The 15935-nt window shown below is 44.1% G+C and overlaps 1 protein-coding gene across 1 annotated transcript in view; it reads left to right on the forward strand.

The window, feature by feature from the left end:
- The first annotated feature begins 1512 nt into the window (after positions 1-1512).
- The window catches only part of PDCL2 (phosducin like 2), a 30284-nt gene continuing 15861 nt past the window's right edge, over positions 1513-15935 (forward strand). The window contains exons 1-2 of the mRNA XM_075127342.1: positions 1513-1747; positions 15222-15342. Of these exons, the coding sequence (XP_074983443.1) occupies positions 1742-1747; positions 15222-15342 (127 nt within the window). The 5' untranslated portion in view covers positions 1513-1741. The remainder of the gene's footprint in view (positions 1748-15221; positions 15343-15935) is intronic.

Genomic DNA, 15935 nt, shown 5'->3' on the forward strand with positions numbered 1-15935 from the left:
CATGACTCCTCAAAGTCATGCTGTAACACAACCTAATTTGTTAGCAAAGAGATACCTCAGAGTGATTTCCACCAGCAGAGCATAGTGCTCTCTTCAATCTCCCCATGTGGAAAATCCATGCTCTTCTTAGCTGGAATTTTGAATTACTTCCTGATATGGGCTGGTCTCATTAGAGATTCCTTAGATGAACTAATCAGTTCAAATCACTATTTATCAAAAGCCAGCATGGTATCAGAAAAGATACACTTTTTTTTTTAAACAAAACAGTCATAAAACAAATATTTGGAATACATTGCTAGACCAAGTTGTTGTGAATGGATCCAATAAGCTATTTGTATCAAACAGCATAAACCAAAATACCATATTATTTTCACCCTCTTGTTTTGTTTTTAGTTATATTTTTTAATCCACTCTGAGTTCTTGAAGTGGCAATTCAGCAAAAGAGGAGTGGTCTAGTTTCAGTCTTTGTCTAGATTTGATAAATATTTCAGACACAAATATTGTAGGCCATATTCATTCCATCTTTAGGTACAGAGGGAATAAAAATAGCTGAAAACCCACTAAAATAGGCCAAAATCTGTTTGAAATTGAGTAGCTGCCATACTTTGCCTGTTACATATATTGCTTCTTGAAGAGAATGGTGAATCTCTTGGATCAGGTCAGCTGAGACTCAGAGGGTATGGACTGGAGATCCTAAGCTGTAAGGACATATTATCTGAATGTCCTGTGAATCCACCATTTACAATCAGTCCTAGTGATATAAAATACATAAAGAAGTTACAGTAAAAGTTGCTAAATATTAACCACCCTTTGGTTTGTTATGAAATATACTGGAGATTCCAAATAACCATGCCAGATAGCTTCATTAATATGGTACAGAAAAAAGGTTCTAAAGGACTGATGCCACCATCAATTTTAATGATCACGCAGTCTACCACGTGCAGCTGTTTTTACTGAGCGCCACTGTCGCACACCCTTCCCCACCTCCCTGTGTGTTGCAATTTAGCGTTGGTGACGGAGGGAACCAGCTGCATTGGTCCATTAATCGCCTTCTTCTGACATAACCCAGGGAATGTAGCCACTGAGGTGGGAACTCAGCACAGAGAACGTGCCAGTTTTCGGTGCATCTGGTGTAAGGGGTCACATTATTTACACATTGACTCGCGCTATGTATTTCCACATCCACCGCAAACACGCACTTCTGAGGTGCACACGCACCTGAGAGCTTGGGGGAGCGCGGGATGCAGCGGGAGCTGAGCTCCCGCGCGTTTCACGGCGGATGGATTTGCCCCTGAGACAGCGACAGGCGAGAGGCAGCCCAGCGGCCCCCTCCAGAACCCGACCGAGAGAAGAGCGTCACGAGCTCGCGCAGCGGCCGTTAAACCTCGGAGCGGGCGCCCGTTCGCGTTGTAGCCCGGCCAGGTTCTACCAGCCGTCGGGGACACGGATTTGAATACGCAAATAACCGTTCTCATGGCCCCGCCCACTCCTCTGTGTCTAAGCGGAGGCAGTTCTAAGCGGCCAAACAACCGTTTGGCCTCGCGCCTGCTTCACCCCAACGTGCTACAGCGTCAGCCAAGGCGGGATCTGCTCTGCGGCAAGGACAGTGCCACGCGACCCCCGCCCCTCCGTCCGCCCGCAGGGCCCAGCCCTGACACACCCCTCCCCGCACCCGCGAGTGACACCCAGCTGCATCGGTGGGGAGAGCGAATGCCCCCCCCATCCCACCCCCGTGTGGGCCATGCAGGTGAAAGCAGAGCCTGACTCGGAGAGGGCAAGCCGCCGGCACTGCAGGAGAACTGGGGGTGGGGATGAGCCCAGCTGGAGGGGGAAGTGTTGGGGTGCGAGAGCTGAGCTGGGGGAGGGGAAAAGTGGAAAGGGGAAGAGTGAGTGGGGGAGGAGAGGGGTGAGCTAAGGGGTGGGGGTGGGCGTCACCTGTATGCAGAAGTGAGAGTGGGAGCTTCATGAAGGTGAGGGAGCTGTGGGGAGTGCAGGCCTTGTGCACCTACAGGCAGGGCCGGGGGGAAGATGTGTAATTTCAGGCAAGGCGGTGTCAGACACCGAGCAGTCCTGTGAAGATGCTGTTGGGGAAGCTGGATGAAAAGGGTCACGCTGGGGGGCTGCTCAGCAAGGTGTGAAGCTGTACAGCGGTGTGGATGGATGTGTATGAGCAGATGTGCGAAGGTGTGGATGCTGCAGCCAGAGGTGGGGGAAGCTGGGGAGGGAGTATGCACTGGGGAGGGAGTGCCACAAAGATGTGGACATGGCGGGGGTAGCAGGGAAGCTGCAAGAAGGTGTTGAAGACTTGACTGGATGGAGGAGTCGGTGTGATGGTTTTCAGGATACCCAGGACTATGAGTCAGCTTGTTACCCACTGCCTCTAGTTGTAGGGTTTCTTGCCTATGGTGACTGGAGGTTAGCTCCCTGGCATCACCAGCCGTAAAGCCACTCAGTCACTCTCCTGCAGGCTCTGCCAGCCATGTCTTTGCCTTGCAGGTTAACAAGAGGTCCCTTTGTCTGTTTGAAGCCTTCCCCTGTGGTTTCCAGTGCCTGGTACTGGCTTCTCTCAGAAATCCCAGATTCTCTGCTCCCAAAGGAGCATTGAACCCTTAGTTTATGAGTTTTATGTTAAATCATCATTCTTGTATAACACACTGCACTTATGAGCACTTACAATAAAATCAAAGAGGGTTTACTTAAGAAAGAACAGAAGTCCCATTGGAAACATGAGTCTGATGGAAACAAATGGTTGCAATACAAAACAAAATAATAAAACAAGAACTAGGATGTACATTTATAGTTAGTTAACTTTCCTATCTAATAAAGTAGCAATTCTCAACCAGGGGTCTGGGGCTCCCTGGGAGGCTGTGAGCAGGTTTCAGGGGGTCCACCAAGCAGGGTCGGCATTAGACTCACTGGGGCCCAGAACAGAAAGCTCAAGCCCCAACCCTGCCACCGGGGGTGAAGTCGAAGCCTGAGCAACTCAGCTTTGCGGAGCCCCCTTGCGCATAGAGCCCTGGCCAATATCCCTGTCTTGGAGTCTCTCGGGGTGCAGATCCATGTATCTAGCACCCATCCTGAGAGCTTACCCCATGTGGCTTCTCAACCCAGTCCCTGGATCCAGTGCTGGCTCCTCAGACTCACCATCCTCATCACTCACTCATCATACCTAGGGAGGTGGTAGAATCTCCTTCCTTAGAGGTTTTTAAGGTCAGGCTTGACAAAGCCCTGGCTGGGATGATTTAACTGGGAATTGGTCCTGCTTTGAGCAGGGGGTTGGACTAGATGACCTTCTGGGGTCCCTTCCAACCCTGATATTCTATGATTCTATGATTTCTAAGAAGTCCACCCAAAGGTGTGAGCTTTCTAGTTTCTCTGGTCACGCAATCACAGACATGAAGGTCGCTATCTTAAAACAAAAAAACTTCAAATCCAGACTCCAGCGAGAAACTGCTGAATTGGAATTCATTTGCAAATTGGATACTATTAATTTAGGCTTAAATAGAGACTGGGAGTGGCTAAGTCATTATGCAAGGTAGCCTGTTTCCTCTTGTTTTTTCCTCTCCCCCCCCCCCCCCCCCAGATGTTCTGGTTTAACTTGGATTTAAACTTGGAGAGTGGTCAGTTTAGATGAGCTATTACCAGCAGGAGAGTGAGTTTGTGTGTGTATGGGGGTGGGGGGGATGTGAGAAAACCTGGATTTATGCAGGAAATAGCCCGACTTGATTATGTAAAGAGTTGTCACTTTGGATGGGCTAGCACCAGCAGGAGAGTGAATTTGTGTGGGGGGGTGAAGGGTGAGAAAACCTGGATTTGTGCTGGAAATGGCCCACCTGATGATCACTTTAGATAAGCTATTACCAGCAGGACAGTGGGGTGGGAGGAGGTATTGTTTCATATTCTCTGTGTATATATAAAGTCTGCTGCAGTTTCCACGGTATGCATCTGATGAAGTGAGCTGTAGCTCACGAAAGCTCATGCTCAAATAAATTGGTTAGTCTCTAAGGTGCCACAAGTACTCCTTTTCTTTTTGCGAATACAGACTAACACGGCTGTTCCTCTGAAACCTGTCATTATGCAAGGCACTGCATTTAGCCGTATGGAGTGGAAATCTATCAACTGCATGAAAAAACTTGTACAGATACAGACAGACATCATCTTCCTTTCCAAATGCAAACAGATGGACATCGTACCAAAAGGACTGAAGGTAAAAAATCCATTACAATCTACATACCACACATACTATGCTGACAGCTTGTGCCTCACGCTCTCAAAGAAACTGCGGAATCACCTGATCAAGATCCTCTACAGCAAACAGGGAAAGATTAAGAATGAGCTCTCAAAAATGGATACTCTCATAAAAAACCAACCTTCCACACAAACTTCCTCGTGGCTGGATTTTACTAAAACTAGACAAGCCATTTACAACGCACACTTTGCTTCTCTACAAAAGAAAAAGGACACTAAACTTTCTAAACTACTACATGCTACAAGGGGCCACAGCAATGGTTCCCTCACCCCACCTAGCAATATTGTTAACCTATCCAACTATACTCTCAGCCCAGCAGAAGCAGCTGTTCTATCTCGGGGCCTCTCCTTCTGCCCCTCCACCCCCACGAACATGATACAGTTCTGTGGTGACCTAGAATCCTATTTTTGACGTCTCCGACTCAAGGAATATTTCCAAAATACCTCTGAACAACATACTAATCCACAGAGGTCTCCCTACCAACACTACAGAAAGAGGGATTCTAGATGGACTCCTCCTGAAGGTCGAAACAGCAGACTGGACTTCTACATAGAGTGCTTCCGCCGACGTGCACGGGCTGAAATTGTGGAAAAGCAGCATCACTTGCCCCATAACCTCAGCCATGCGGAACGCAATGCCATCCACAGCCTCAGATACAACTCTGACATCATAATCAAAAAGGCTGACAAAGGAGGTGCTGTTGTCATCATGAATAGGTCGGAATATGAACAAGAGGCTGCTCGGCAGCTCTCCAACACGAGTTTCTACAAGCCATTACCCTATGATCCCACTGAGAGTTACCAAAAGCAACTACAGCATTTGCTCAAGAAACTTCCTGAAAAAGCACAAGATCAAATCCGCACAGACACACCCCTGGAACCCCGACCTGGGATATTCTATCTACTACCCAAGATCCATAAACCTGGAAATCCTGGGCGCCCCATCATCTCAGGCATTGGCACCCTGACAGCAGGATTGTCTGGCTATGTAGACTCCCTCCTCAGGCCCTACGCTACCAGCACTCCCAGCTACCTTCGAGACACCACTGACTTCCTGAGGAAACTTCAATCCATCGGTGATCTTCCTGATAACACCATCCTGGCTACTATGGATGTAGAAGCCCTCTACACCAACATTCCACACAAAGATGGACTACAAGCCGTCAAGAACACTATCCCCGATAATGTCACGGCTAACCTGGTGGCTGAACTTTGTGACTTTGTCCTTACCCATAACTATTTCACATTTGGGGACAATGTATACCTTCAGATCAGCGGCACTGCTATGGGTACCCGCATGGCCCCACAGTATGCCAACATTTTTATGGCTGATTTAGAACAACGCTTCCTCAGCTCTCGTCCCCTAAAGCCCCTACTCTACTTGCGCTATATTGATGACATCTTCATCATCTGGACCCATGGAAAAGAAGCCCTTGAGGAATTCCACCATGATTTCAACAATTTCCATCCCACCACCAACCTCAGCCTGGTCCAGTCCACACAAGAGATCCACTTCCTGGACACTACAGTGCTAATAAACAATGGCCACATAAACACCACCCTATACCGGAAACCTACTGACTGCTATTCCTACCTGCATGCCTCCAGCTTTCACCCTGACCACACCACACGATCCATCGTCTACAGCCAAGCTCTGCGATACAGCCGCATTTGCTCCAACCCCTCAGACAGAGACAAACACCTACAAGATCTCTGTCAAGCTTTCTTACAACTACAATACCCACCTGCAGAAGTAAAGAAACAGATTGATAGAGCCAGAAGAGTTCCCAGAAGTTACCTACTACAGGACAGGCCTAACAAAGAAAATAACAGAACGCCACTAGCGGTCACCTTCAGCCCCCAACTAAAACCCCTCCAACGCATTATTAAGGATCTACAACCTATCCTAAAGGATGACCCAACACTCTCACAAGTCTTGGGAGACAGGCCAGTCCTTGCCTACAGACAGCCCCCCAACCTGAAGCAAATACTCACCAACAACCACATACCACACAACAGAACCACTAACCCAGGAACTTATCCTTGCAACAAAGCCCGTTGCCAGTTGTGCCCACATATCTATTCAGGGGACACCATCACAGGGCCTAATAACATCAGCCACACTATCAGAGGCTCGTTCACCTGCACATCCACCAAAGTGATATATGCCATCATGTGCCACCAATGCCCCTCTGCCATGTACATTGGTCAAACTGGACAGTCTCTACGTAAAAGAATAAATGGACACAAATCAGATGTCAAGAATTATAACATTCATAAACCAGTCGGAGAACACTTCAATCTCTCTGGTCACGCAATCACAGACATGAAGGTCGCTATCTTAAAACAAAAAAACTTCAAATCCAGACTCCAGCGAGAAACTGCAAATTGGATACTATTAATTTAGGCTTAAATAGAGACTGGGAGTGGCTAAGTCATTATGCAAGGTAGCCTGTTTCCTCTTGTTTTTTCCTTCCCCCCCCCCCCCCAGATGTTCTGGTTTAACTTGGATTTAAACTTGGAGAGTGGTCAGTTTAGATGAGCTATTACCAGCAGGAGAGTGAGTTTGTGTGTGTATGGAGGTGGGGGGATGTGAGAAAACCTGAATTTATGCAGGAAATAGCCCGACTTGATTATGTAAAGAGTTGTCACTTTGGATGGGCTAGCACCAGCAGGAGAGTGAATTTGTGTGGGGGGGTGGAGGGTGAGAAAACCTGGATTTGTGCTGGAAATGGCCCACCTGATGATCACTTTAGATAAGCTATTACCAGCAGGACAGTGGGGTGGGAGGAGGTATTGTTTCATATTCTCTGTGTATATATAAAGTCTGCTGCAGTTTCCACGGTATGCATCTGATGAAGTGAGCTGTAGCTCACGAAAGCTCATGCTCAAATAAATTGGTTAGTCTCTAAGGTGCCACAAGTACTCCTTTTCTTTTTGCGAATACAGACTAACACGGCTGTTCCTCTAAAACCTAGTTTACAGTGTAATTCCTTCAAGAGACATGCGACAAAGTTTGACACACAACACACCCAGACACTTTGCACAGAATGCTAACATCATTGCTTTTTGCTTAAGAAATAAAGCACAAGAGAGAGTACAGCTCACCTAGGAAACAACAAATTTCCTAAACACAATGCCCCTCACTACATTTCTCTTCCCTTGGGAGTTTTTGGGGACCCATCTGTGTCAGAAAGGCAGGGTTCCCCCTGCCTAATAAGGGTCCTACCTGTGGCTCCTTTCAGTTTGAGCAGGTGAAAATGGCCAAAGAATGTGAGGAGATAAGCTCCTAGCCTTTTATAGCCTTTCAGACTTTCTGTCAGGTGACTTCCTGGTCAGTCCCAACAGATGACTTCAGTGCTAAGAGACCTTTCCCCTGCTAAGCCAGTTCCTCTGGCAGGGATCAGCCATTTGTCTAAAGCAATTGTATGTCAATGGTTGGGCCCTTAAGTCAACCACCATCTTTATTAACCCTTTGCCAGTCACCTTTGGAATGTCAGTCCAGCATGGAGGCAAAACAGAGATGACAGTTACCCCCGCCCCACCGTCCCCACAGCTTGGTAAAGATACATACCAAGAGTTCATAATCTCACCCAGAATTTATAAATTGTACGGACAGATTATCCGAATCATCACAGTGTCCCTCAAGGCTTTAAAATATAATCCAGAGCTCATATGGAGGTGGACTTCGGGGGAGCATTCATGAATGACCAGGAGTCAGAGCACTGGTCTCAGGGCCTAAGGCATTTGCACGGTTGAGTCCTGTATCCCAAGAAGAGGGGCTAGACAGGAGGTCTTCACCCGGGAGAGTGCCTCAAAGGCCCAGAGTTAGAAATGGTGACTGAATGGTGCCCAGATGCGTCTGGCTTGGAAGTATGTGGGGTACGACAGACCAATTGACAGTCCATGAGGGGGACTCAGCTAGGTCTGTAACAGTGTGGTTTTTCAACCAATCATGTTAAAAGAGTGCAAGTTTGTGTATATACAGGGTCTAAGGGGGAAAAAAATGACAGGACCCATCAGAAGCTCTATGTACTGTTGGTCAATGAGTGAGTGACAAAACAAATGTGAGGCTTGATCCTGCAGTCTTTTCTCAAGCAAAATTCCCAGTGAACTCAGTGGAAATATGCCAAAATAAGGATTAGTCAAAGTTTGCCTCCTCTGTACCACATAGTGGTTGTCTTCATTATAGATTTTGCTTTCCACTTCTAGCAGCTTCTATAGGTGCAGCATGTAGAGAAATCTGCATGTATATCTGGACATTACTTGAGGTATTAAAAAAAATGTTTTCCATGACCATGAGGAGATGTCATATTGTAGTGCACTGACCTTTGGCTTTCCATTTGTAGTACTTCAGGACAGCTTTTTCAAATCTCCTTTTCAAATGCTATAGAGAAATAAAGTTTCTTCTTTGAGTGATGTCCCGGTGAGTACTCCACTTCAAGTGATTGTGCGCCCCTGCGCCTCTAGTCAGAGAATTTCAACAGCAGTACTTGGTTGGGCCACACATGCGCTCGCCCCATCTTGCACCTTGTTGGTGCTGACCGCAAGTTATTTTGGGCTGTTGTTACAGCGTAGTTGGGGGGAGCTGGTAGTGAACTGGCTTTGACTGGCTGGGCTGGTTTGCAGCCACTCGACTGAATAAACAAGAAAAAAGATAAGGAGATTTATGTGTGGGAATAGAAAAACAGTAGTGTTTCCTGCCAGAGCCTGCTTGTGGATGTACACCCCCCCCCGCCGCCCCCTTAGAAGGAGATGATGATTAAAAACGGCTATGCGAATTGCTTTAGATGAACAGTCTCACCTGCAGACCCTGGCCTTGTGAGTGCCCAGGAATTCCCCACGCTGAAGCAGCGCCTGCTATAAGCCCTCAAGGACAAGGCTGGAGGGTCTGGGACTGTCCGTAGCAGAAGGGGCATAAGCATTGTTGCTTGCCTGCTTGCTTGGTTGCTGGAAAGCACGTATTTAGTAACACGTGAAGGCTGGGAAGCTTATTATACTTTGGCAATAAAACCAGTTATACTTATGCACCTGATGTGGCTTCATTGAGTGTATCCGAGCCCACGCCCTTTGGGTCGACATACCTGTAGCGGCGGTTAACTAGCATTGTGCGGCCAACGCCCCCTCAGTTCCTTCTTTAACCTGAGTTGGAGCTTCGGCAGTGCCTCTGCATAACTTACCTTTAGATATAGGATTAGCGCTATAGTACAGTAGATAGAATAATTAGTTAGCATTTGTTCCCTTTTTTCCTTTTTTCTCCCCATTAAAAATACATATATCTTATTTTTATTTTTACATTTCATTCACCCCTCTTGGGGACAATTTTACCTCAGAATGCCCAGGTCTCCTGGCTTTAAATGTTGCCTCTCCTGCTGAGAGGCAATTTCAGTCTCAGACAGACATTCCCAGTGTGTCAACTGCTTGGGGGGTAATGCACGTACATCAGAAGTGTTCCCATTGCCACAATCTTAAGGCCCATGCCAGGAAAGTGAGGGACCTTAAACTTAAATGAATTCTTATGGAGAAATCTCTCTGCCTAGCCTCTGATCCGGGACCACAAACTTCTCCTGGTCATCAGTTGCCTATTTCAGTTTCTGACAGACCTCCTCCACTGACTCTGCATGGGAGGGACCTGTCTCCCAGAAAAAGGGCAAAGAAGAGAGCTTCCACTTCTCCTACAAAGGGAGCCTCGGAAAAGAAGCGTTCTTCAACTTTCTCCACATCCTCAGTATTGACCGCACTGCAGCTAAGTACCTACAGGTCAGCAAGATCTTCTGGTACAGCAGATAACCCCTAAAGCCAAAGACCCTGAGTGGGCAGGCTCTCAGAAGGACAGCAGAGACAAGACTGCCCTTCTACTACAGCACTGACTGCAGCAGCTAAACACTCAGTACCGAGCACCTTTGGCACCGCCTCAGCTTATGGCACCATCTTCTGGCTCTCTGGCACATAGCGCAGAGACAGCGATGCCAGTCTATTTTACCTCCTTTGGTACAGACATCCATGGCACTGATCTTCCCAGTACTGCAACAACTTACGGTTCCACAACAGTTAGTGCCAATGCCATCTTCAGTACTGAGATCTCTTGCAATGCAGCAGTTTCTTTGACGTAAGGATCTAGTAGTTGCTCCGGCACCAGTATCACCTCTTCTCAGTACCAATATAGCGTCGGTACATTCAGCACTGTTACACACACCAACAAACAGATTTGCCCCTCCTTTTTCTAGGGAGGAGGGCGACGATGAGGAAGGAGATGTTTATTCGACGTTGGTGAGGACTCATCTGGAGTACTGTGTCCAGTTTTTGGGCACCACACTACAAGAAGGATGTGGATAAATTGGAGAGAGTCCGGCGAAGGGCAACAAAAACGATTAGGGGTCTGGAACACATGACTTATGAGGAGAGGCTGAGGGAACTGGGATTGTTTAGTCTGCAGAAGAGAAGAATGAGGGGGGATTTGATAGCTGCTTTCAACTACCTGAGAGGTGGTTCCAGAGAGGATGGTTCTAGACTATTCTCAGTGGTAGAAGAGGACAGGACAAGGAGTAATGGTCTCAAGTTGCAGGGGGGAGGTTTAAGTTGGATATTAGGAAAAACTTTTTCACTAGGAGGGTGGTGAAACACTTGAATGCGTTACCTAGGGAGGTGGTAGAATCTTCTTCCTTAGAAGTTTTTAAGGTCAGGCTTGACAAAGCCCTGGCTGGGATGATTTAATTGGGGATTGGTCCTGCTTTGAGCAGGGGGTTGGACTAGATGACCTCCTGAGGTCCCTTCCAACCCTGATATTCTATGATTCTATGATTCTATTCTTCACACCGCTCTTCACTCATCCAGGGAATCATCAGACCAGATCTAAAGGAACAGCCAGGGCACTGTTCCAGAGCTGGCACTCAGGGATAGTATGGGCATCCATGGATGCCACCACCAATGCCATTCCCACCACAGTGGCCATATTGGGACTTGTGGGCAGTATATAGGCAACATTATTTCAAGCGTCCCAGTATCTCCAGGGAAAGACAGAAAAGCTCCCCATTGGAGTCAGAGACAGGACTCTGTGAACCCCCTGAGGGACTTTTGAGGAAACAGAGGAGGCTTTAGACCAGGAGGCCACTCCTCCAACTAACACTTCCTCCTCTTCAGACAGTTTGTTTACATTTGCACGGCTGCCCGCAGCTCCCAGTGGCCGCGGTTTGCTGTTCCCGGCCAATGGGAGCTGCAGGAAGTAGCGGCCAGCACGTCCCTGCAGCCCATGCCGCTTTCCACAGCTCCCATTGGCCGGGAACAGCAAACCGTGACACTAAGAGCTGTGGGCAGCCTTGCAAATATAAAGAAACTGTCTGGTGGCCTGCCAGAGGATTACCCTGATGGGCCACCTGCAGATTACCCACCACTACTTTAAATGGGCTGCAGATTGCCCACCACTACTTTAAATCAAGATTTGAGGACTTCAGTAACTCAGTCACAATTTATATGGGCCTATTGCAGGAGTGGGTGGATGGGATTCTCGGGCCTGCGATGTGCAGGTCAGACTAGATGATCATGATGGTCCCTTCTGTCCTTAAAATCTCTGAGTCTAAGATCATATTGATAGGGTCAGCATTATCCTATATGAAGAAATCTCCATGGGTTTGGTGGGGAGTGAAGGTACAGAGAACAATTCTCCTCAGGCCCCACACTGAACCCATCTGTGACCATCCGGATGTGAATAGATTATACATGTGTAAATGTGACATTTTGATTTTGTAGGGTTTTTTTAAATATAATTTTGAAGGATAATATACATTTTTAATTTTAAGCACTCTTTTCTATTTTTAGCAATTTAAATTTTCACAGTTGTGGGACATTATGGGTCGTGGTCAGACAATAAATATTTATTGACTATAGACATTGAGATTCAAAAAGTTAAAGCTTGATAACCATTAAAATACCAATTATCAACATCATGTCAGAATATATAAAGTAAATATCCTTAAGGCAAACTCTAATAAGTTCTCAAGCAGCACATTTTTTACTTTGTTTATCTGTACATTTCTGTTATTGATGGAAACATTTTTGTATTGATTTGTGTGTGTGCAGTAAAATCTATGTTTACTGATAAAAATCTAATTTTTCCAAGTTTACATATGTGCCTCTGTGGAGTTGGAAGGAGAGAAGGGGATGATGCCACTCAAGCTTAGCCATTGCCCACTTACAAATTTTGGCTCATTCTTCTAGGCTTGTTGTTTTCCTGCCCTCTACAGGTAAAGCTGCATTATTTGGCTCCTTATCAGTTGCTGAAATCTGAGCAGCTTTTTATTATGTCTATGTAGGTTATAACTTAAATAAGCCAAAACATTTTGTTCTGTTCTGAAATATTAGTGTAATTTTCCTACAATACAAAAAATTTTGTGGAGAAAATGTGATTATAGAATAGAAATGAAACACTAAAGATATTTTCATTGCTTCATTGTTGGTCAGTATTTAAAGGTAGAAAGTGGACTTAAATTTGTTTAGAATATATAGCAACAGTCAAAATTGTCATTTAATTTCCCATTTACTTCAATTTTAGTTGTGAGCTTTTAGACCCCACTTGAGAAATCATGAATCGGACTAATTTTTATGCACAACAGAAAGATTAAATGTCATTTATTCTTAAATCCACACTTACAGTTCAGCAGCATATGAAAAGCTAATAGAAGTTGCTAGCCTAGCTGGAAGACTTCGTGACAAAATGACTAAATTTGAAGAAGGGAAGAAAAATACAAAAATTGATCTTTCAAGTGGTACAGCTAATCATTTGAGTGAAATTGTAGTTTTTAGTTCGAAATCTGAATACAAGGACTTTGTAATGGGAACCAGTGCAGGGGTTTTTTAGGGATGGATTCTTTCCCTCATCTTAGCGGCTGGGCACTGGGTACTTGCAAAAGCTAGATTATAGTAGTGACTGCAGCCCCCTGAGATGTCACATTTCATAGATTCCAAGGCCATAAGGGACCATTGTGATCATCTAGTTTGACCTCCTCTATAACAGCAGGCCATAGAACTTCCCCAAAATAATTCTTATTGCATATCTTTTAGAAAAACATCAAATCTTAATTTAAAAATTGTCATTGTTCCAATGATTATGTACTTTCACCATTAAAATGTACACCTTATTTCCGGTCTGGATTTGTTTAGCTTCAACTTCTACCCATTGGATCATATTATACCTTTCTCTGCTAGACTGAAGAGCCCATTATTAAATGTTTGTTCCCCATGTAGATACTTACAGACTGAAATCAAGTTATCACAACCTACTGTTCATTAAACTAAACAGATTGAGCACTTTGAATTGCTCACTATAAGGCATGTTTTCTTATCCTGCAATCATTCTCGTGGCTCTTCTATGGACTCTCTCCAATTTATCAATGAAGATTCTATGAGAATTGCATGGACCACTACTACACACCTGCCACTCCTAAATCTTCAACACTCCTGTGTTCATGTAGAGATGACATGAAATGGTACTCAAGGTTCTGTGAAGTCTCCCTGTACAGCCTCTCCACTTTCTTCTTCTTGCCTGGTGGTACTGTTGCATTTTCTGTCTTTTGGGGCTTTCTTAGGTATATATTCCCCTAAGCGCTAAAGGAATGATTTCACCCTTAGCAAACTTTGAGATATATATATTTTTAGCAGGTTTCAGACTAGCAGCCGTGTTAGTCTGTATCTGCAAAAAGAAAAGGAGGACTTGTAGCACCTTAAAGACTAACAAATTTATTTGAGCATAAGCTTTAGTGAGCTACTGCTCACTTCATCGGATGCATTCAGTGGAAAATACAATGGGGAGATTTATATACATAGAGAACATGCCCCCCCTCTCTCCTGCTGGTAATAGCTCACCTTACCTGATCACTCTCTTTATAGTATGTATGGTAACACCCATTGTTTCATGTTCTCTGTGTATATAAATCTCCCCACTGTATTTTCCAGTGAATGCATCCAATGAAGTGAGCTGTAGCTCACGAAAGCTTATGCTCAAATAAATTTGTTAGTCTCTAAGGTGTCACAAGTCCTCCATATATTTTAGCATTTGGGTGGTGGGATTTTAGACTGTGACACGTTTGTGGAATGGTTTATGAGCATTTACCCAACAAGCAAAAAAAGTAAATAGCATTCATTATGTGAAAGCTCTTGTGTAGTGTTCTTGTTCATAGGTATCATATTCCTTCCCAGGGATTGCATGTTGGTTCAGGTGTTTATAAAGCACTTTTTTTGTATAACCTTTTGTCTTATATGTTAAAACAGTGCTATTTATTTCCACCATAAAACTTTGTGGCATTTACAAATAAGGTAGTATATCAGAGTCAACTGTACATGTTTTGATTAACTACCTAATTTAGAAATCTGTTATGACAATAAGTGAATATTTTCTTGTTGTCCATATCTGAAGATATACATCAGTTGTCCTACTCTGATGTTCCATCATTCCAAAATAAATCGTTATAATAAACAGATGCTTCTGATAGCATAGATAATGTCAATGACATAAAAACATAATTTTGTCAAATTGCAAGCGGCTTCTTTCTGTTGAGCGTCCCGTTGATGTTGCCATATATTTTAGAATTCCACATTCATGTGTTCTATATTATAAAAAGGAACCATTTGTCATAGTATTTATGGTGGCTTCTTAATGTTAATACTGATTTAAGAGAAAGTTTATTTTTGTTTTCAATTTTTTATGCTTGATTTTACATTTCATATTCATAAATTAAATATTTCCTCCTTAGCAATCAATACAGAAGTTGTGATATCAAGTTCTCTCCTGAACAGAATAGTCCATGAATATACTGCTGTCTTTTCTTTGCCCAGACTTGGTTATAATTTTGACCTATTTTATTGTAATGTCATGCCCTTTATTATATGTCAAAGTGCAAAAGGGAACGTTCTTGTTTAAACAAAAATATGGGAGTAGATTAATCTGTTGATTTTTGTTTTGTTCCATAATTTCAAAATAGGATCCAAATGAAGATACGGAATGGAATGACATATTAAGAGATTTTGGAATTCTACCTCCAAAAGATGAGCCAAAAGATGAAACTGAAGAAATGGTTTTACGTTTACAGAAAGAAGCAGAGGGCAAGTAAAGTTTAAAATGTATGCTCTTAATATAGCAAAATGAAGATCTGAGGATTCTTCAGAAACATTTATCATGACACAAAAATTCTAACATAATTCCACTCTGAAAAATAGAATACTTTGGTTATTTTATTTGGTAGTGTTTTTATTTTTAATTTTCATTTATTTGTGTTTGAGATGGTTATTTTATTCAGTGCAATATGCTTGTAAAATAACAGAATAATAGCACAATAAAATATATAGATGTGCTAATAACAAATATTACAGTACATGGTATGTAAAATAACAAATCAATAATTCACCTTTGGAAAGAAAAACCACAGGGTGGTTAACATAAGCAATATTGACGTTCAGACAAACTACTGATCAGTTATCCACCCACACAGGCTGGTAAGAACAAAGGGGATCGAATCAGAAAATCAGTCTTCAGGAGGAAAATATGTCTCAGAAAATTATCTTCTTGTCACTGATTTCCAGTACTGCAAACTCCCCATGTGTTTTGTGTATCTAGCACTGCAAAACAAATTTTTACACAGTGTATGTGACCCAAAATAATAAGGGCAAAATTTTCAAGAGACCTCTGAATTTGTGTC

The sequence above is a fragment of the Caretta caretta genome, chromosome 4 (assembly GCF_965140235.1).
Source record: "Caretta caretta isolate rCarCar2 chromosome 4, rCarCar1.hap1, whole genome shotgun sequence".
Lineage (NCBI taxonomy): Eukaryota > Metazoa > Chordata > Testudines > Cheloniidae > Caretta > Caretta caretta.